At 40.6% G+C, this 20898-nt stretch overlaps 1 protein-coding gene across 1 annotated transcript; it reads right to left on the minus strand.

Moving 5' to 3' along the window:
- Positions 1-958: 958 nt before the first annotated feature.
- LOC115025041 (breast cancer type 1 susceptibility protein homolog) lies at positions 959-20378 on the minus strand. The gene is given in 22 exon segments (XM_029457024.1): positions 959-1221; positions 3268-3331; positions 3985-4055; positions 6151-6208; positions 8133-8216; positions 8764-8804; positions 8996-9073; positions 10262-10349; positions 10425-10619; positions 10621-10625; positions 10943-11022; positions 13552-13609; positions 13763-13898; positions 14788-14867; positions 15434-18088; positions 18246-18364; positions 18457-18493; positions 18581-18669; positions 18770-18850; positions 18967-19020; positions 19159-19247; positions 20249-20378. Coding segments are annotated over 21 exon segments (4242 nt in total). The 5' UTR covers positions 19233-19247; positions 20249-20378; the 3' UTR covers positions 959-1126.
- Positions 20379-20898: the final 520 nt, after the last annotated feature.

Genomic DNA, 20898 nt, shown 5'->3' on the forward strand with positions numbered 1-20898 from the left:
TAGAGAGAAGCACACTGAGGTAAATATCTTCAGCTGACCTCATACAGATTGAAGCTAGAATTGGCTGACATGACTACACAATGTCAAGAGAGCTTGAATCCCCCCCCCCCCAATTTAAGTTACACAGAGTCTTACATGTGGAAAATGATCCTCCAATAAAATCTAGACGGCAGAGGTGGATAGGAGCCGGTGAGGGAAGACAGAGAGCAGCGAGGGTCGTGTGAGGAGGCTGTGTTCAGTATTTCATTAGAGTGAAATACATGCACGTAATGTTAAGACGTGATTACGTTTTTGTTCTTTTCCCCTCAAAACTTCATAGCCAGCAAATCATTTAGAGGAAAAGTTTCACTAAAGATGTCAAAACTGATAAGTCTGTGTCATTTTAGTGCCGCTCAAGATTTCTGAGGTTTCTACACAGTGGCTCTTGTAGTACAGTAGCTACTACTTGGCGAGGATTAACGCCTCATTGTATGTGACAGCAAACTGGATATCTTTCATTTCTTATTCACATCTTTTGACATTTTATTCAGGAGGGAGACTGGGCTAAGCACAAAGCTGGCCATGTGTGTGTGCCCTCACACGGCCCATTACTGCAAATCTCTTCTCTTCTCATTTTATTCTCACACAAGGGCTGTTCAATAATTCAAGAAAACTCCGTGCAGAACATGTTGCTGCATTCAAGACATGCTCAGGAAAAGCTACAGGCTTTCCGCCATGACACGAAAGCTGACATACATCTGGGATTTGTGAACGACATGGCAGAAACCATGAAACAGCAGTAGGAACACCAGAGAACAGCGAAGACAAGAGCTTGTTGAAATACATTACATCTGACAGGAGACATACAAAGAACTAAATACTGTAAAATGGCATAGTGCGCCCCCCGCGACAGAAAATGTCTATATTTATTCCCAGTGCGTACTAATTCCTGTAAAAAAAAAGACATCATTGAAGCATCTTCTGTGGATCACACTTTATATACATCACGTCATGCGAACAGAACTTACAGCGTTGTCAATAAAACAGGTGGATCACAGTTTAGATACAGTACTGGACATTTAAAAAAACAAAACACAGGTTGTAAAATGGGTCATGGCTGTGGGCGTAACGCTCTTTGTTCCTCAGCTCATGTTGTGTACTTGTTGTAGTTTTGGAGGGTGTAGGTTGCCACGGTATCCAACAGCCAACCACGTGTGACGACTGTCGCTTGTCTAGAGAGACCTGTTGAGCAGAACGTTTTCAAGTAAATCATGTTTGTACAGTACACCTGTAGTATTTGGAAGAAATACAGTTATAAAATACTAAGCTACATATTATCAGCTCGCTATAAGTTCCAAAAATAAAATTAAAATGACATTTAATCCTTGACGGCTAATAAATTACTTTTCTTGGCTTTTTATTAGATTTTATTTATTATTTTATTAATGTTGCATTACTTTGTGTCTAATATTTATTTTTATTTATTTTGCCAATCACATTTTTTTAATTTAATTTCTTTTACTCTAAGCCTACAATTTATTTCACTTCCTGTTTTTTTTTTGTTGCAGTTTGTATATAAATTACACTTAACCTTAAACTTTTACCTCTATATAAATACATTTTACGCTTTAGTTATAACATTAAGAACTCTCAGTTTTGAAGCAGACAGTATCACAGTATTCATACTTCCCTGTTCATTCACCGGAAAAACAAATCTGTGCTTATGATCAACAGATCACACACGTGTGTGAAATAAGCAGCATATTCCTCTAAGGCAATAACCTGAACTGAGATTTCCAGAATACGTCTTGTAAAACAGAATCTGGAGGGTGTGCGCTTATATTCAGACATTTCCATTACATCAGTGGATGGTTGAGAGGAAGAGAGAGAGAGAGAGAGAGATGTGTGTGATTTCAATCAATGGTGCAGAAGATGATAAAGGGGGATAGAGAAGAGGATGGGCTGCTCGATTACCTGGGCTACGAGTGCCAGAGGACGGGGAAAAGAAAAAGCTGCATTAAATATGCAGCAGTGCAAATAAGGACGCCAGGAGGAGAGAGGAGGGGGAACTCACAGCCACTTGCTCCCTCTCCGTTTCAAACTGTCGGCTCTCCTCGTGCTGTGGCAGCCCCTCTCCTCTGTGGCCAACTTGTTTTGACATTTCCCCCAGCTCCGATGTGACATTTTCTCTTGGCCGTTTCTCTGCTGCCTAACTTCCTTCACACTCACTTTCCTGGCAAGTCACTCGTCTCGCTCTTGTTGGAAACCTGTCTCATTTTGGCTGCCGGCATCGGCCATTTCACCGTTCTGTCACACTCCAACTGGTCCTCACACACACACTAACAAACACATTCAAATCCATGTGCTAATGGACGCACAGGTGCACTACAGCGTATTCAGATAAAAAAAAGATCTGACTTGAAACCACATTTCAACCAATACAATAAAAACATGATTTTTAGTCTATTATGTATTCACAAATGTCCTGCACAGCCCACACAGTGAAATATAAACTCTGCATTTAACCCATCATAGCAGTGGGCAGCTATTATATTATCATCGCCCGGGGAGCAGCGTGGGGGTTCGGTGCCTTCCTCAAGGACACCTCGGCAGTGCCCAGGAGGTGAACCGGTATCTCTCAAAGTACTAGTACCACAATCCATACTTGGTCCGTTTGGGGACTTGAACCGGCGACCCTCCGATTCTCAAGCCAAGTCCCTACTAACTACAGCTAACACACCAGGGAATGAAATAAAATGATCATTTATAATGTGGATATGATGACAGAAAGCAAATTAATCATTTAACGATTCAAAAGATGTTGTTGTGTAATGATTAGTTTCAGGCCTGACGATAAAAAAAAACAGCCGACAGTAAAAGAAAAACCCCGCAACAATAAAACATGATATAAATCTTATTTTGACAGTCTACTAACGTTCTCTCTAAACTTTCTTTACCTAATTAAGCATAGCTAAATGCTAGCGACATATTTGCTGATGCAGCCTCACGAAGATTGACGTCAAGACTATGTGGAGAAGATTTTACGATAACCAAAAATCTATTGCCACAATTCCTGTCTGACAGTCCATAGGTCCGTGCTTGTCCCAGCCTCGAGCCCGCAAGTGGAGCCATAAAGGAATTATGCAAAAAGCTCCAGCTGCTGCCGTCAGACTAATCTCTACCTTTATGTACTCTCAACGTGTGTGTGTGTGTGTGTGTGTGTGTGTGTGTGTGTTGGAATAAGAGTGTGTTAGGAAAAAACAGGTGAAAATGAAATTGTAGACTCACTGCTGTATGTTGACGACGACGACGACTCTGATGCCGGCTGTACAATGACCAGCTGATGGAACTTCTGTGTGAACATAAACAATGCCTAATTTAGAAATACAAATGAGCAATAAGTAGAACATATATATCTTTAGCCAGACACATTGGAAACAAATTACATTCTCACACCTGCTTGTCAGATTATCTATTAGCAACATAAAGTCATTGTGGTTATTAGATCTGGGGATTTTCAGCTTTACTCAATCCTTATTATTTATAATTTAAGATGCAACTTGAATGAATCATTACTCATTTTGAATAAAAATCAAACAAATTCAAACCCAGGAGGATATACTAGATAGACATCATGGAGGCCACAGCTTTGTGAGTCAAATCATTGTTTAGTGTTGAGGGAGGCATGCACTTCACTGACTGCTACTTCGTCCCTGTAGGGAAGAGTTTGCTTGTATTGATTGTAATTTATGAGTCATAGGAATCTGAAGTGAACTGGATTCATTAATACTTAAACCTTAGACTGTAAAATGGGAACAAGACTAAGAGTCTACAGTCATGTTAGCGGCTCTGTGAGGCTGTACCTTGAGCTAAATGCTAATGTCTGCATGCTAACAAAGTAAATAATAAAAACTAATCAGATACTAAAAGAGTATCAAAGTGACTGGTCTTCTTCTTGTTAACCACTCGCCTGCTCAAACAATCATCTCTGCATCTTTACTTTACCTGTTTACTGTCGAGAAGCGGATCTTTGACCACAGCTGCTCCACAGAGCTCCACCATCCACTCCATTTCATCTACAACACACACACACACACACACACACACACACACACACACACACACACACACACACACACACACACACACACACACACACACACACACACACACACACACACACACACACGTAAATGTTGACTGCTTTGGCAAAAACCCTCGTGTCGCATCTAAATGTAATTTTCTACATTCACCCTTTAACCCTCGAGGGGATACCGAGCACTCATTTCAAGCGGAGGCTTCCTTTGATCGGAGGGATGGAAAACCGGTCAATTCTTAAATCTCTACTCAAATCAATATGTGCATCTCATTCAATCAGTGTCAACACACATTCACCCTGATTTATATTTCAACATGATATCAGAAACCAAACACAGCTTTTAAAAAAACAAACAAACATGAAACGTGTCAGGAAAACCTCGTCGCTCAACGTACACAAACACTTGCTGGGCTAAAGAAAAAAAAAACAGACTCCATCCTCATGTGTGTGCCATGCAAAGGAAAGTCTTTAAAACTCCTCACGCTAAGCTAGCAGATGTCGACCCATTAGCAAAGCTTCATCGATCCAGCAGGCAGCGGGAGGATGCAGCAGAAGCACTTTAAGAGCCCCGGGAAGAAGGAAAGAATGCTGCCACACGGGTTTTGAAGCAATGTGTCCCGTGAGACCGTCACCCATGATATATATGTCCATTCATTCGTGATAGAAGGCTAAAGCAAAAAAAATAAAGTATTTCGTATGAAGGGAAACCCAACTCCTTGAACTTGGAGGTCCTTTACTGTTTAAATCATTAGGAGCAAAGCTGGTGCAGAAATTGTAAATCCAGGATATTTATACCAATTCTAGAAGATGAGAACAGAACTTCAGCCACGACTGAAGGCTCATTTCTACTTTATTTTAGCTAACTGACACCATAGCAACTGCTGTGCACTATAACAACGCACACAACATGTCTCACACAACTCCTATGACCGTATTCAATCCACCCACACTTGTTATTGTTCCCATGATGCCAAAATGACAGGGGTTAAAAAACAGCACAGGCTTCAAGCTGCGTCCGTCAACACCTCTGTGAGCTACATTAACTCTCATTCTATTTATTATTATTATTATTATTTCTCTTTAAAAGCAAGGGGAGTCGTGCAGGACACAGACATCAAGAAAACTGAATAAGTGCGGTGGAGCAAAGCAATTCTTGATTGAGAAAACAGAACAGTGGAAACAGCAGCTGGGAACAGGCAACAATGAAATGAAATGAAAACCGACGCTCGCAGTCTTTTCTTTTAAAAGCATATGCAAATTATAAGGATAAAAAATCGTTGCTGTTGTGGTCCGCAATCAGAGACATTATCTAGGTGCTGCCATTCCTGTAGCGTTTGAGTGCTGTGTAAATCAGACAGACCATAAACGATGGAGGCAGAGCAGAGCAAAAAAAATTGGGAAGTAATTAGAGATGGCTATAAAGTGGATGACAGCTATTGTACGATATATCGGACTATACCTAAGCCACTTGAGCAATTTTATTAGATACATTATCGGGTGTAAAGAAATGGAAGTTTTATTTCCTACAGTGAAACTTCAGAAGCACCTGGAATGCATTTTTCCACTTATTAAAAAAACCCCTCACTAGACCTCCCAGTGTTGTTGTTTACAAAGCTCAACAAACAGCATAATGCCACGTGCTGGCAGAAACATGAAACCATGAGTCAGTTGCGAAAACAAAAATGTACCAAAGTTTGTAAGAATTTAGAAACAGTTTTGCTCGTATAGTTTGTCAACAGTAGTTCAAAACAACTTCGCCCAGTTAGATGAGAATATTAATACGACTCATGTCTGTACGCTAAATATGAAGCGACGGCCAGGAGGCGGTTAGCTTAGCATAAAGAAACAGCTCTAATTTAATTGATGAAACTCTCAGATATCATATTAGTCAGGCTCTACTAGATGGTGCCAAAGAATGAAAGAGCTTTAGTAGTTTAAGATTAAAAATCTTAATGCAGATTAGTTTCATTTCTCAATAATTCCCACTTTGCATGTTACTTTGCAGCCCTTGGTCGCCGTACAGTACACAGGAAGCCTTTACTTGGACATGTCGTGTTGCTGATGTGACTTACCTGTAGTCATGTCTGTAAAAGGTCCTTGGAAGCAGATCTTGAAGCCCTTCATGAGCAACTAAAGAGATATAGAAATACAAAGTAAGGCAACATTTCCTGCTAAATTTGTAACGAGCATATGAGCATATGTATTTACTGTTTGTGAGCAGCTGTAACAAATACTGCCGAGTCTTCACCAGTGGTGGAGCGTCACCAAGCGTATCTCGTATCTCGTCATTTATATAAAGTATTCCTCACTTATTCTGTATAAAAGCAAAAACAACGGCGTGAAACTGAACATTCAGGTAATCTCACGCTTTAAGAACGCAGAGAAAAAAAGCGACCTGCCCGACACCAGGCGCACATTGTTTAATTGCACTCAGGGTCAATGAACTGGCTTAAAATAATCCTTGAACCACAGTAAGAAAGGAAACGTCACATCCCACTCGGATATACTTTACACAGTGTGTGTGTGTGTGTGTGTGTGTGTGTGTGTGTGTGGATGGAAGATAAATGTCCAAGCTGCTGGAGGGAGAAATACTAATTTCTCACACCTCCTGTTTGTCCATAATGATCATGAGCCAGAGGTGCTTGGTGAAATGAAAAAGTGTTTCTGTTACAGATTTTTAATTTAGACAACACCTAATGTCCTTCAGGAGGTATTAGACAGACACACACACAGACACACACACACGATGAAGCCACTTAAATAAGCCTGAAATTACTAGCTAATTCAATTAGAGGAGGTTCTTCAAAGGCAGTGACACGGCATGTAGCCGACAGGGCCTGAGCTAAGAGGCTGGTGCAATAGGAGGAAACAGGTTCAAGTGCTGTTTGTTATTTGGACACTATTTAATTTTCTTCATAGAATCCCACTGCTCTCTGAGGTTGGACAGAACGCTTTCACAAGCAACAAGAGAGGCAAGGATTGTGTTTTTCCTTCTTTCTCTGAATCAGGTTTCAAGAAAAAAAAAAAAACTTTATTTGGGAAGTACGTGTACAAATAGTTTCTAGAACATTTTTCATGAACATAGCTCGAGTGATTATGTTAAACATCTACAGACAAAGCAGTTACATCTCAAATAACAAGATATTGTGCAAGAAGGGCCGTACTGTATGCACTGCTTTCAGTTTGCTTTTCCAACTGTTAAATGACTCTTTAATGGGACGTCCTGGTAGACTAAGTAACAAACAAAGTAACTGTAATTCTCTCTCTCTCTCTCTCTCTCTCTCTCTCTCTCTCTCTCTCTCTCTCTCTCTCTCTCTCTCTCTCTCTCTCTCTCTCTCTCTCTCTCTCTCTCTCTCTCTCTCTCTCTCTCTCTCTCTCTCTCTCTCTCTCTCTCTCTCTCTCTCTCTCTCTCTCTCTCTCTCTCTCTCTCTCTCTCTCTCTCATATCATTAACCTTTAATGCCCACATTTCCATGACCAAGCATGAATTATCTTGTGCCAGACATCATTACAAGGCTCCTGACTATCAGCTTCTATGAATACATTTAAACGCAATGAATACATAGCTGGACTTTAAATTTCCAAACCGCCTCATTATTTAAACGTCGGTTGAGTTTAGCAACATTTGAATGAGATCTGATCGAACCACACGCTCCTCATGAAGCAGATCAGCTTTCTTACTTTTACACTCAACTAAATAAATAAATAATCCTTAAGGTTGATATTTTGTCCTGAACTTAAAACTTTGGTTGTTGCTAATTGAGTCATGAATATTCATGTTATGGAGAAATACTTCCAATAACACAATTCTATTTACTTTTTATTACATTTATAAATAATTTAAATGCACCTAACAGAAAAACAAAACATTGTTATTAATGTTTTTTAACGTGCGAGAAACAAGTACTGTATAAATGCAGCAGGTTTAAGAAAGGCGTCGCTTTTCTGCCACTGTTGGGACTCCTTGGGGACCGACTAGTTTTCACCTTCGGAGGCCATCTAGATGAAATAATCACAGTATAGTAGGCTTCCTGTTCCGCGGGTAAAGCACTCACATTATTGTCTTCAGTGGTACGAGCTCTCATGGGGCCCTGATGGATGGGTCCATTCACCACGTCACCTCTCACTTCAAACACACTCTGTTGAAAAACCAAGCAAACTGACTTCAGTAGATGCACAGGGAGTACGTTAACCTCCCTCACCAGGCTTTAAAACCCTCCCTGTTGCTATACGCTTTGAAATAAGCGAAGCAACTAATCACGCTCATCTCATAAAAAGGCCTGATTTCAAGCAGATCGACAGCTAATATCGTTTGATTTATTTTAAGGGTGAAACACTCCCCTCGGAGCACGCTGAACATTCCTCAGTTTGACAGCAGTTCATCTTGTAATTGTTTGGAATCTCTACATCCTCTATATGATGCATCAAAATGCTTATTAACGGGCCCGGATGACGCAGGAATAGTTCTGAAATGAATGGCGATGCTAAACAAAGCTTGGCAAAACGATTACACTCGCATAGCACAGAAACAGATGCAGGGATTACTGAAGCAAACGGATGACAAATAATCTATGAGGTATCACATGGAGAGATTCATCATGCAGCCTTAATTCGACATAGAGACATAGAGAGATGTGACAGGAAGTCACCGGTGCACAAACTCGAGGAGCATGCAGACGAGCGTACCTCATCTAAGAGTTTCTTTTGTTTGAAGCACTCTGAAATCCCTGCGGAGAGGAGGGGAAGAAAAAAAAACATTATGAGTTTGTCAGAAGCGCTAACATTATTCTGGGTGGCTACTGCATTATGTAACACTCCTTTTTATTCCAGCGTATCTCTCCACATCAGGCTGTTTTGTATTTAGAGTAATTGTTGTAAACGCATCAGCGATGGAGCTTGACAATAAAAGTGAACTTACACTGGAAGCTCACCACCCACTTCCTGCTTGCGATGCCAAGGAAGTACTTCAGTGTGCGCTCACATACCAGTTGTTCATCTGGCAGGAGAAGAGAGAAGACGGCTTGATTTGAGTGTCAAGAGATGTAGCTCGAAAGTAGGTAGATGTAGAGAAAGTAGATCCTGAGTTAGTTCATCAGGTGAACGACTTCGAGGTCAATCATTGATTCGTTTTACAGAGTGAACATACACTGTAGCATTCAGATACAGTGTGTAGAAAATAATACCTACATGCTCTTAGAGACGACGCTGTGAGCTTTAATACGATGCAAAATAAAGCACAATATATGGTTAGAGCCCACTCTCCACAGAAATTGCTTTTTCTTTTACTATGTAATCATTTATGCTACTTACAATAGCACTTTAAAGTAGGGAGGTAGCAGCACAAAGCACTTTATTATATTACATATGTTTGAATGTATAACGTGCTGCTCTTATTTTACATATTTTATTTACTTATGTGAAAGATCAGATCAGATAAAGTACTGAAGTGAATTTAAATAAATGTATTACTTAGGGTGTTAATGTGTCGGAAAGAACTCATTTTAACCTGCACCAACAGCTCAGGGATAAACACGGCGACTAGCTTCACACGGACAACCTGTGTTTGATCAGCAGGGTCAGAGGTTCACGAGGTTGTTCTTCCTTCACAACATAAAGTGATCATCCATTGATTTGTATTCCAGGAGTAAAGTGCAGGTTACTGACGCGTCTCAAACTGTCAAATGATTATGATTTCATGCTAATGGCCAGGATGGGACACCTCTTGTTACCTTTTCAATCCTTTAACCACAAAAGATCAAGAGTCCCAGCGTTCACCATTTTTTTTTAGTTACCCGGGAAACAGCTGCCATTAAGTAGAATTAAAAAAGTCTTCTTAAACAGTGACAATTAATATGGTGCTTTGGAGACAGCGAGCTCTGAAATTAAAAATAATCTATCAGAGAGGGTAATTAGCAACAAGCGGATGAATGAGGAAGCGAGTGCGTGGGTGAGGGAGAAACACAGAGAGAGCTTATCTTGTAGGAGAGCTTTTAAAAAAAAAAAAAAAAAGACGCACAAAACAAGCTGTAGCTGAATGTAAAAAGAAAATGTACCGCCGGAAATGTGCAAGAACATATTGAAAAACAGGACCTCGAACGACTTGAAGGGGAACTTTCCAATAGCAGCTTTAATTGGTCTACAGTGGATCAAGTCAAAAACAATGGCGGCATGTGAGCACACTTACCTGTGTGCATTATGATATGGGACACCTCCGGGGTTACCTGAGACACCACGCGGGCACCGACTCGCTTGGCAAACTTTTTCACCGTTATCTATAGGAAACAGCTGATCAGTTAATGTATCCTACGGCGACTAAATGAAAACACATCTATTGATTGAGTGGGCACCTGTTCATCGGGGGCCAATCCAGACAACACCAGCACCATCTTAGCTGTACTCCGGTCTCTCGGAGGAGTGCTATTTTCTTTGTCTTCTTGCCCATCTGGTGCTGAACCGTTGCTCTCTGATGTTTTGGCTGCCGAACTAGGAATTTTGGAGGATCCGGTGGCTTTTACAGCTCGGCCCTGTGTGTGCGGAGCGCTGCGTTGCTAGAGAGAGAAAACAAACAAATGGAAAGAAAGAGAGAGAGCGTCAGCGACAGTTGGACCGATCAGACCCAATTCCCTTTAGATGAAGCTTCATTAACCAGACAGTCAGGGTACCATGCACCAGACAAACCACTTAAACGCTGCTCAACTCAGTCAAACCAAATCTTGCGGTCTACCAAAAGCATTTTGAGAAGCAATAAAGAGCTACTATCTCAACGTGGCTGTTGCCATAATAGACATTTATATCTGTACTTGGAGAATCCTGGTGGAATCATCAGAACGTGTAAAGCTTCTGGAAGCTTCTGCATAAGCCTTACCCGTCTCTGACACACTGGGCTGGGTGACTCCTTTGCCACCAGATGCTCTTGTGCTGGGATCTCCTTCTGGAGCAGCTTCCCTGCAGAGGAGACGTGAACATTAACTTAAGGAGGAAAGGATGCAACATGGTGTGTAGATGGTAGGCTCAATGGCAAAAAGCTACTACAGGCATGTCCCGTGCTGATCTGCACATATTGAGCTGGATCGACTTCTGATCATTTGTGTATTTGCATGTGCAGGTGGAGCGCTGCTCTAAAGTGCTCCTGCTGTCTGAAAACTGCATTTCAACTCAAGTATTTTGTTCACGCTGGAGATGAAAGGACGTCGGTCCAAATCCCATCCAAACATTCCTGCAACAACGGTTTAGACACTCCTCTTTGTTACACAGAACAACAAACACTACAAAACACCACTAGAGCATAAGAAATTAAAGGGTTTAGGCTGAACATGTGTAAACTGGTTTGGTTTGTGTAGGTTCACTTGTTCACTATAACAATCCCTATACGATTAAAACAATGCTGACTCTCAGCTTTAATAAATAAAAAGGTATTTGCATCCACATTTGATGAAGAGAAATTGTCTCCCAGCTTTAGGGGGGAGAAAGTAACAGGTCAAGGTAACATACACACTTAAAGTCAATATTTGGTTGCAAATCCTTTGCAGTCAATGATTGTCTAAAGTCTTTGATCCACAAACATTAGCAGATACTTGTAATCTTCTCCGGCTCTGACTGCAGCCTTTTAGCCTTCAGTCTCATCTCAGTGAGTGAAACTCGTGATCCTACAGAGTCTCGTCAAGTGACTGACTCAGCCAATCGAGAATATTACACTGGGTTGTCGGTATGTTTAGGGACATTATGCTTCTGCATTGTCCTATAATAAGGGGATTGTGTGCTCCTGAAGCTGAATTGCAGCAATTTAATTCAAATCCAAATATGTTGGATTAGAGCCAAAACAATAAAAGAAAACACATCATTGTCTTTACGCTCTCTGACTGCACTGTGCAGTTGCATTAGGTAGGAAGATGTAAATGTAGGATCAGAACTCCGTATTGGCAGAAACTCAATATCGAATTAGTCATAAATAAAGTTTTGGAAGGTCCCTGCCTTTGTTTTCTTTTGAGTTTATTTCTTCACGGAAAATGCTGGGAGCGTGCCGGCATTTAAAATAACCTGCTCCAAAGTGATAATGGCTCATTGAAAGCTTTTCCTATATCATAGTGCCAGCAAAGTGCGCTCATGGAGTGTTCGCTTTTTTCATTTCAAACTTGTATAGCTAAAGCCCTCCTTGTTTTCATCTGCCGTCTTTTTCCATCTCTCCCTCTCTCTCTCCCTCTCTCTCTCTCGCCTGGAGGACAGCACTTAGAACCCTGCAAGGTGAGAGGTTTGGGGGGGGGTAGCAGTGAAGCGGGAGAGATAAATGACTGTGGCAACACAAGTTTCCCTCAAAGTGCTCTAAATGACATATAAGATGCAGTCAGTAATGACTTTTTTTATTCTCCACAACATAAGCAGATTCTGGGTTCATTAGTGAGATTATCCGCCTGTCCTCTTGAGATGCATCACCCTCTGAGACACACACACACACACACACACACACACACACACACACACACACACACACACACACACACACACACACACACCACACACACACACACACACAAACAAACCCACCAACTTTCTCCTCCAGTTACAGATTGAAAGAGAACAATTACATGCCACTTGCTCCAGTTATTGTTCTCCTTAATATGGTGGTATGGAAATATGGCTCAATTTCAAATGTATTAATAATGTTTACAATCCTCTGAGGAGAGACATGCAACACACAGCTGATAGATTAACTGGCCGAGAAAACTAACTCCAGGCTGTGGCTTCATATTTAATGACCAGGTATGAGAGTGTTATCGATCCAACTCTCTGCCAGGAAGTGAAGAAGCGTATTTCCCAGAATGTCAAACTATTGTTTTAAAGTTACATATACTTTGTTACACACACACACACACAGAGCATGGCCGACCTCTGTAGGAATGAAGACAGTTACCACGTAGAACCGGTTTTAAACCATTTCTTGAGAATGGCTGTGATATTATCAGCTCCTCTAAACATTTCCTGCATACTGCAACACATGACTCAGTGTTAGGAGGAAAGCTTTCATCTTTTCATGTTAGACAGGAGATAAGGAAGTGTTTACTTGTAGTTTGACTTCAATGATACAGTTTAGTTTTTCTGCAACAGAGATTAAGCAATGAAGCTCAACGTAAGCAGTAACTCAAGGCGCACTTCTGATTGTTAAAACCTTTCCGATGACAAGCTTCCAGTCCTACCGTAGCCAACTTATATTACATTATATTATATAATGTGTTTTGTACTTTCTTGCTAACAATATTGTGAGTTGATGTTTTTATTTATTTATGTTTTTTTAACTATTTGTCTTTATTATTTATCACCATTTCCAAATGTATTTATAGTCAAACAAATGATAAGCTGCAGTCATTTTCATTTTAAATGTAGCATGTTAGAGCAGGGAAAGCCCATCAGGAGAGGCTAAAAGAAATATACATTTCTATGCTGTAGCAATACGAGTCTAGTCTACCATGTTCAACTTACCGGTGTGAACCTTGACCTGTGCTCTGCTCACATGGGAGGGGTCTGTGAGCATCTGGGCCTGGGGACACAGAACAATAATCAGCTCTCAATACTTGCATCAGGCTAATAACTGAGTTTAACTCAAGAGAAATACTTCAATGTTGTACACTGAAACAGTAAATGGGCTGATTGTGCGGTAAAACAAAACGTTCTACCTTACTTATCTGCTCACCTGTAGTGTTGCTGCTCTGATTTGCTTTTGAGGGGACTTCTTTCACGGGACTGTCCTCTTTCTCCTGAAGCACCTCCGTCACCAGAGCCATCAACTTCTCCAACCTTACCAGCTCCTTCTGCATGTCTATCTTTTGCTGAAAAAGGAGAAAACAAAGAACAACATCTTACAATTACAAATGACTCACACACTTAAATAAAACACGGGGGGGGGGGGGGATAAGAGGAAAAGGAAAGGGACGCACACTGGCTGCACAGTTGGAGTCTTGCACTGACGTATAAAAACAAAAGCAACTGTCACTCAGCCAGTTAGATATTAGGGAATGGGTGCCAGACAGCACTTACTGAGGAGAATAAGAGGACAAGAAGGTTATTATATAATATTAAGGATCTATGAAGGGAGAACAAGAGAGAGAAGTGACAACAGCTTCTTCAACTGGTGCTGGTTTGGAGTCTATTGGTTTAAGTATGTGTTTTAATGCTTCACTGGACTAAAACTTTGACTTTCATTCTTTAAGTTGACAGCGCAAGTGCATTGATTATGTACACAAACATGCAGCACAATAAAACCAAACCTCCGCACTCACAGATGTGTGTAATCTTGGGCCCTTTCTAAACCCCAGGGTGTGAAACTTACACTCCCAGTCACAGACAGTCGACAGATAAAAGTGAGAGCGGTGGAAGATGGATGAGGTAGAAAACAAGAATCATCTCCTAGGCGGCATTTCCTCCGACGTAAATGAAATGCAATTTAGAAAGCTGCTGAGGGGGACATTTTTTACTGAGCGAGGCAGTCCGTCATCCAGGACCTGACAGTTTTGGTTCGGGACAGTGTAGGCGCTGCCCTCTATGGGGCGTAACGTGACAATGCATCACTGGGAGCACAATGCGACCAGGTAATGCTACAAGGCAGACTTACAATTCTCTGTGTTAGAATGACTGTAAGATCTTCACACACAGAATTTGAAGCTATTTTTCAACAGAGGGTGTATTAATACAGGTAATTGAGAACGTAACCATATTTACCTGTGTAACAAGGACTTCGCTTGAAAATTGTGATGAGTCAAATTGTGAGGAAGCGCTGACACCATTTACTGGGACATCACCTGCAGAGAGGAAATGATCAAATTGCTTTGTGTCTAAATGCTTGAGAATTAGTGGGGGGGGGGGGGGGGGGGTTCTTTAGGGATGCACGATATATATCGGGGAAAACAAATGATTGGGCGTTAACATGAAGTCAAATTGCTTTCATTGACTTAACAAGCGCAGCATCTTCCCACTCCGGCTGAGGAGGACGACACAATTGCAATTCAAGTTTCTTTTTATGTACATTTGAAGAGTCAGAGATGTTCTTTGGTGTTGTTGTGTTGTGTTGTGTTAAGTCAGAGCTATGGAATATTGAATCATTCATCTTTGCTCGCTACATCTTAGTCTTTCTTACCCTAAGGTGTGCATAAACTACAGGTTGTGAACTTTATCGGTATACGCTGAATATAATCCATATCGTGCATCTCAGTACTTTCCCCTCACATCCCAGACACACAAATGCCAACAAAGCAAGCACATCTTTGGCGAGGTTAATAACAAAAGAGAAGACTTATATTATTGTATCTCAGAAGGCCGCAAATCTAAAAATGAAAACTAGTATTTTGGTATCTGAGAATCAACTTACATTCATCTGGCGTGCCAAACAAGTCCACAGATGCTTGGCTGGAATTAACAGAGTCAGGGCTGGGGCACGCAGGTGTACGGCTCATCTGTTGTGCTCCATCAGCTGTACCACCTTCACGTCTATCTTCACCGGAGTCTCCCTGATCCTTCGTCACAGCAGAGGGAGGAGCTGATGTTCCGAAGATTTCTGTCAAAGTTGGTAACCTCTCTTCGTTGCAGTCTGACTCGGAGGACGGCTCGAGCCTCTGGACCCTTGTCCTCTTCCTGGGCATGCTCTGGAAAGAGGAATGGGTGCTCAGCTCTCCGCTACCACGGCTGTTTGCTTCGTGGACATTTAGCACAACTGGTATTCCACCAAGGCCATCGGGAGTTAGAGAGTACTCCGTGTTTAAGAAATGTTCAGCGGCGTTGACCAAATGTGTTCCACTCTCAGCTGAATTGCGCAGCGAAATGCTGTCTCTCATCGGAGAATACTTTGAGGGTTCATTCGGCTCATCGTGTTCAGCGGCTGTGAAGTGGAGCCCAGAATCGGAAAGATGAGGACTTTCTATTTCCCGTTTTGACACTTTATTAGGAGTGAGGGAGCTGTTGACATTATTCCTGGAGACAGAGTTACCACCAGCGCTGTCCTGACCCGAATAACTGCTATCAGGGATCGAGGCTTCTACCACCACTTGATCTAGTTTCTCAACGACTGGTTTTCTTGCCCGTGCGGGTGAGATGGAAGGGGATATGAAATCACTGCAAGATGAGTTTTCCTTATCTCTTAACGCCTCTTGGTTGGTTATATCAGATACCTTTGTGTAAATCTCATTTTTTGCAGATTCAACACCAGAACTAAGACGCTGGTTTTCCTCTGCTTCGGCAACCTGCGTGTCTTCTTGGTCTAAACCACGGATCCTTTTCACACTCGGGCCGCCAAGATTGAAAGATTTCCTTTTAGTGGCTTTGAAGCTCCTGAGCAGTTGCTCTGTGTCCAGTTCACTGTCATTCTTATCCTCCTCGTTTTCTGCGAAGGTTTCCAACTGACTATTGTTTGGGAGATGATTTGTTGGATCGTGACTTTCAAGTGTTGGATGTACCAAAGGCGCTTCAGCTGGACTCGTAGAGCTTGGGACCACAGTGATATATGCAGCACCAGCTTCAGACAACGTTTCAGTATTTGGCACTTCAGCAATGGACTCTTCGTCATCTTCTGTTGGTCTCAAATAAGATGTTGTCTCTCGACAGTGCGTGTTTTCTATTCCTCCTAAATCTTGATCATAAATACACCCGTTTTTTTCAGCCACCTGCGTCATGCTTCCATTCTTAGGGGATGCCGTGTTATCCAACGCTCCATCTTTAGCTTCCTCAGATTGCTTTGCGACATTGCTGTGTTTTTCAGCTACATTGGCTTTCAAGTTTGCTTTCTTGTGACCTTCCTGGACTTCCTCAGTGAAGAGTTGAAGTCTTCTGCTTCTCCTAGTGCTCCTCGTGACAGGGACTTCCTGGTCCTCGCTGCTCGGGTAATTCTCAATATGAACTTGAACTTCTTCTGACCTTGGTCTAGTCTTAGGACTGCTTTCTCCATTTTGAACTCCAACCAGAACAAGTGGTTTCGGCACTCTAGCCGGCTTGCCTTTTTCTGACCTCACGTTTTTTCCTTTCCTCTTGTCGGTTTTCTTTTGCGCACTACTTTCTGACGTTGCCTTAGCTTGCTCTTGCAAATCACTGTCGACCTGCTGCAGAGTGTTGCACGTTCTTTTCTTTGACTTTATGTCTGGTTGCTGTTGTCCAATGTCAGATGCAGGACAGGGAACCTCATCTTTGCCATCGTTTTGGTCAATTTCTTGAAAGTTATTCAACTCTTCCCCATAGTTGTCTGTATCTTTTTCAACCACGACTTCCATCTTTTCTGCTTCTTTAAAAATGTCACTGCTGGTGTCATTTACTACTTCTGTCCTTTGTTGCTTTCCCTCTATATCGCTTTCATGTTCATCTCCAGAGCTTGTTTTCTTGAAATCAGAAGGAGTCATAGTTTTACTCTTCCTAATATTTGGGACCATTTGTGTTTCTTCAGTAGTTGGTGGTTCTACAAAAACATTAAGTGGAAGAGACCTGGTCCCGTTTCCTCTTCTCCCTCGTTTGTACACGGCACCAAACACCTGCTCCTCCAGGGCTTTAGCGCGATCCTGTCTCGTAGGATTCACAACACTGTTATGTTGCTTTACATCTATTGTTGAAGAGGAAGAACAGCTGTCAGAGTCATCGGTGTCTTCGTTGGGTTTCTCTAACTCGAGACTTCCTTCAGTTGGAACTTTCATGAGCCACTCGGCGACTTTCTCTAGACTTTTCTTCTTTCTCTCCTCAAAAATCTTGTCAGGATCCAAATCCTTTGTCTGCTTCTTCCTTGAGGACTTTCTTAAAGGTTGGTGTTCCGTCTCGTCAGGAATTAATGATGGAAATCTTATTTTGCCTCTAGTTTTGAGTGATGATGTTGCCTTCTCCACAATTTCTGACATTTCTGTTTCGACTGATTCCAAATTATCTGTAGGGCTGTGTATTTTCTTGTCAGACATTAGTGGGGCCTCCCCAAGGCCACTGTCCAGGCCTTCATTTTCTGTTGTTAAAGGACTTGTGTCTTCAAGTCCCATCAGTCTTGCAAATCCATTCTGGGCTAAAGAAAAAAAAAAGGAAAAGGAATGGGGAAATTACAAATAATTAACCTTTTTGAAGACAACACACTTTCAAATTGAATATTATATTATAATAATTTATTATATTATATAAAAACAAATCTGCTAATTCATTTGAGGTGAAATTAGAGATTTTACCTGCTATAGTTGAAGAGTGAGACCTTGAAATATCATCATTGTCGACATTTTCCTCATTGTCAGGTGCATCTCCAAATGACATATCATGACAATGTTTAGTAGCTTCAGAATCTGTGACTCTGTGTAGAGGAAAATACAGACGAGTATACAAGGAGAACTAATGTTGTGAATACATTACCATTTGGGTAATTACAATGTTCAAATGTCTTACCCCAATTGACCTTTTAGCTGGGACATTCCAGTGAAGTCTGAAACCATAAAAGTAATGTTGTGAGATAATGCAATATAAGTTAATTTTACAAAGTTGTTTTAAGAAGTCTGCGACGTAGTCTTACAGTTGGTGCCAGTGTCATGTTCATATGCCTGAATCATGTCCTGCAATCCTGATACAAGTTTCTGAAAGCCAGGGCTCTCCTGCAAACTCCTGCATCAGTAAAAAAGGAACAATACACACGTCTTATGATAATGAGTAAGTATTAAATAATAATTAATGTTACATTGTCAACATGTTGATTTTGTCGAACCTTTTGGTTATCTTGGTTTTACACACTGGACAGTTAGCCCTGTTTTGTTTGGTGTTGTCCAAAAGTTTCATCATACAAAATCTGGTGGGGGAAAAAAACATATATATATATATATATATATATAAAATGTTTGTTAGTGCAATTAAAAAACATATTCAAATATCAGTTGGAATGAGGAGCAATCAAATGTTACATACTTGCAAAACTGATGGTCACACTTAGTAGACACAGGTGCAGTCATTAAATCCAGGCTACATGTGAAACAAAGTAGGAAGTCAGTGAAGAACATGTCAGTTTTACAAACTGACAATCTTAATCTTTTTATTTACCAAATAATGCGGCGATGCAGTAGAATGTGCTAATTGAATTCCTTGGTGCATGACACTCACCATATGGGACACTGCAGAGTCGCCCAAAGGACTGAAATCCCCCTTTTTACCTCAGTGGCCATTGGGGATTCCATGGTGATTTTTATAAGCTACAAATTAAATCAAAGCACACTCAGAGGCTGTGAACAATACACTGCTAGACACAACTCATGTGTGACTGGCATCTACTTGACAATGTTTACACACCTGAAAAGACAATGCAATAAAAATGTATACTGAATTAAGGTATTTTTGTTATGGTTATATAATTACTTACTAATCAGCCACACTATAGCTTTGAAATGTCCTATTGTTGAATGATGACCTGTAAATGACCTGTAATGTAATGATGGTGAACTGTTCAGTCTAACCGTGTCAGCGATAAACTGACCCTGCTGCAGCAAAGCTAAGACAATTGTGTGCACTTTAGTTATGCACATGTGCTGTACATATAGATTGTGTTGTTATGCAGGTATCCAGCTATAATGTTTTCTAAAATGTAAGTTTCTAAGTCAACTACAGTATTTAGGGTGCCTCATAAACTAGTTAAAACATACTTGCTGTGTGTTTTCTGTGTACTAGGCTCAGTTGAAACAGATAATTGTGAAACTGAAATGAGTTTCAATGATGTCAATGCAGTGTTTATAAAGTTTCTAAGATACATCATCAATGCAAAGGTCTAGTGGGGTGTCGTAAGTATCTGTGGATAACATTATAACGTTAGCTGAGGCTACTGTGAATCATTTTGTGGCACATTGGTAGTAAAACATCATGACGTTACAAACAGCGAACATGTGATGAAGCATAATATTCCAGTTTGAATGGCAACATTCGTTAAGTATATTGTAACCTTAGTTGAATGTTCATATACAGTGTATGGTTTATATACAGTGTCAGTAGCTTAAATTGACAGCTAGCTAATCATCAGGCTGGCTAGTCGCTAAGATTTGTTTTGGGAGGTTAACGTTACACAACTAACGTTATGCACTAACTTCTTAGACTAAGACAATCGACGAGAATACTTCCACTGACCAATAAGTGACACAAAGAATAAGCAACAGTTTTTGAAATGCCACTGGCTAATTGTAAAAAATATATGTTCCACATTTACCTTGTTTTCTTACAGTTTGGAGTTATCAACACAGGAATTGTCTGCTTCGGTTTTCCCGCAACTTCTTCTTCTTCTGCTTTTCTTTAACGGCAGTTTTCAGATAATGTTACAGCGCCACCCACTGGTCGGAGAGAAAACCGCATACTGTAGAGTTGTGTCTCCACAAGTATGTTTACATGATCCTCTGTTTTTTGTTTGTTGTTGTTGTTGAAAGAATAACGTAAACAAACAAAGGGGAGAACAATATAGAAGACTAAACTGAAGTAAATAAAGCAGATAAAATAAAGAGGGAAATTAATACATTTGGAAAAAACAAGAATACATTTCAGTTTTTTTGTTTTTATAAAAAACGAAAACATGTAACAACAAATTGTAATTCATTGTAAATTCTAACTGAAAATAATACATTGAGAAATAATTAAATAATACAAATAATAAAAAGTAAATTTGTAAAGAAATTCTATTTTTGTGCACATTTATTTCCTTTCAAATTAACCTGCAAATTAAATTAATGATTGAGGCTTTTATTCTTACAATTATTTCTTTATTATTTTATTTCTTTAGTCATTTCTTTATTTATTAATTGTAAAAGCAGCTTTAGTCCTCCAAAAACAATAGTTTTAAATAGATTGAAATACAGTACAGGCTTC

This window comes from Cottoperca gobio, chromosome 19 (genome assembly GCF_900634415.1).
Source record: "Cottoperca gobio chromosome 19, fCotGob3.1, whole genome shotgun sequence".
NCBI lineage: Eukaryota > Metazoa > Chordata > Actinopteri > Perciformes > Bovichtidae > Cottoperca > Cottoperca gobio.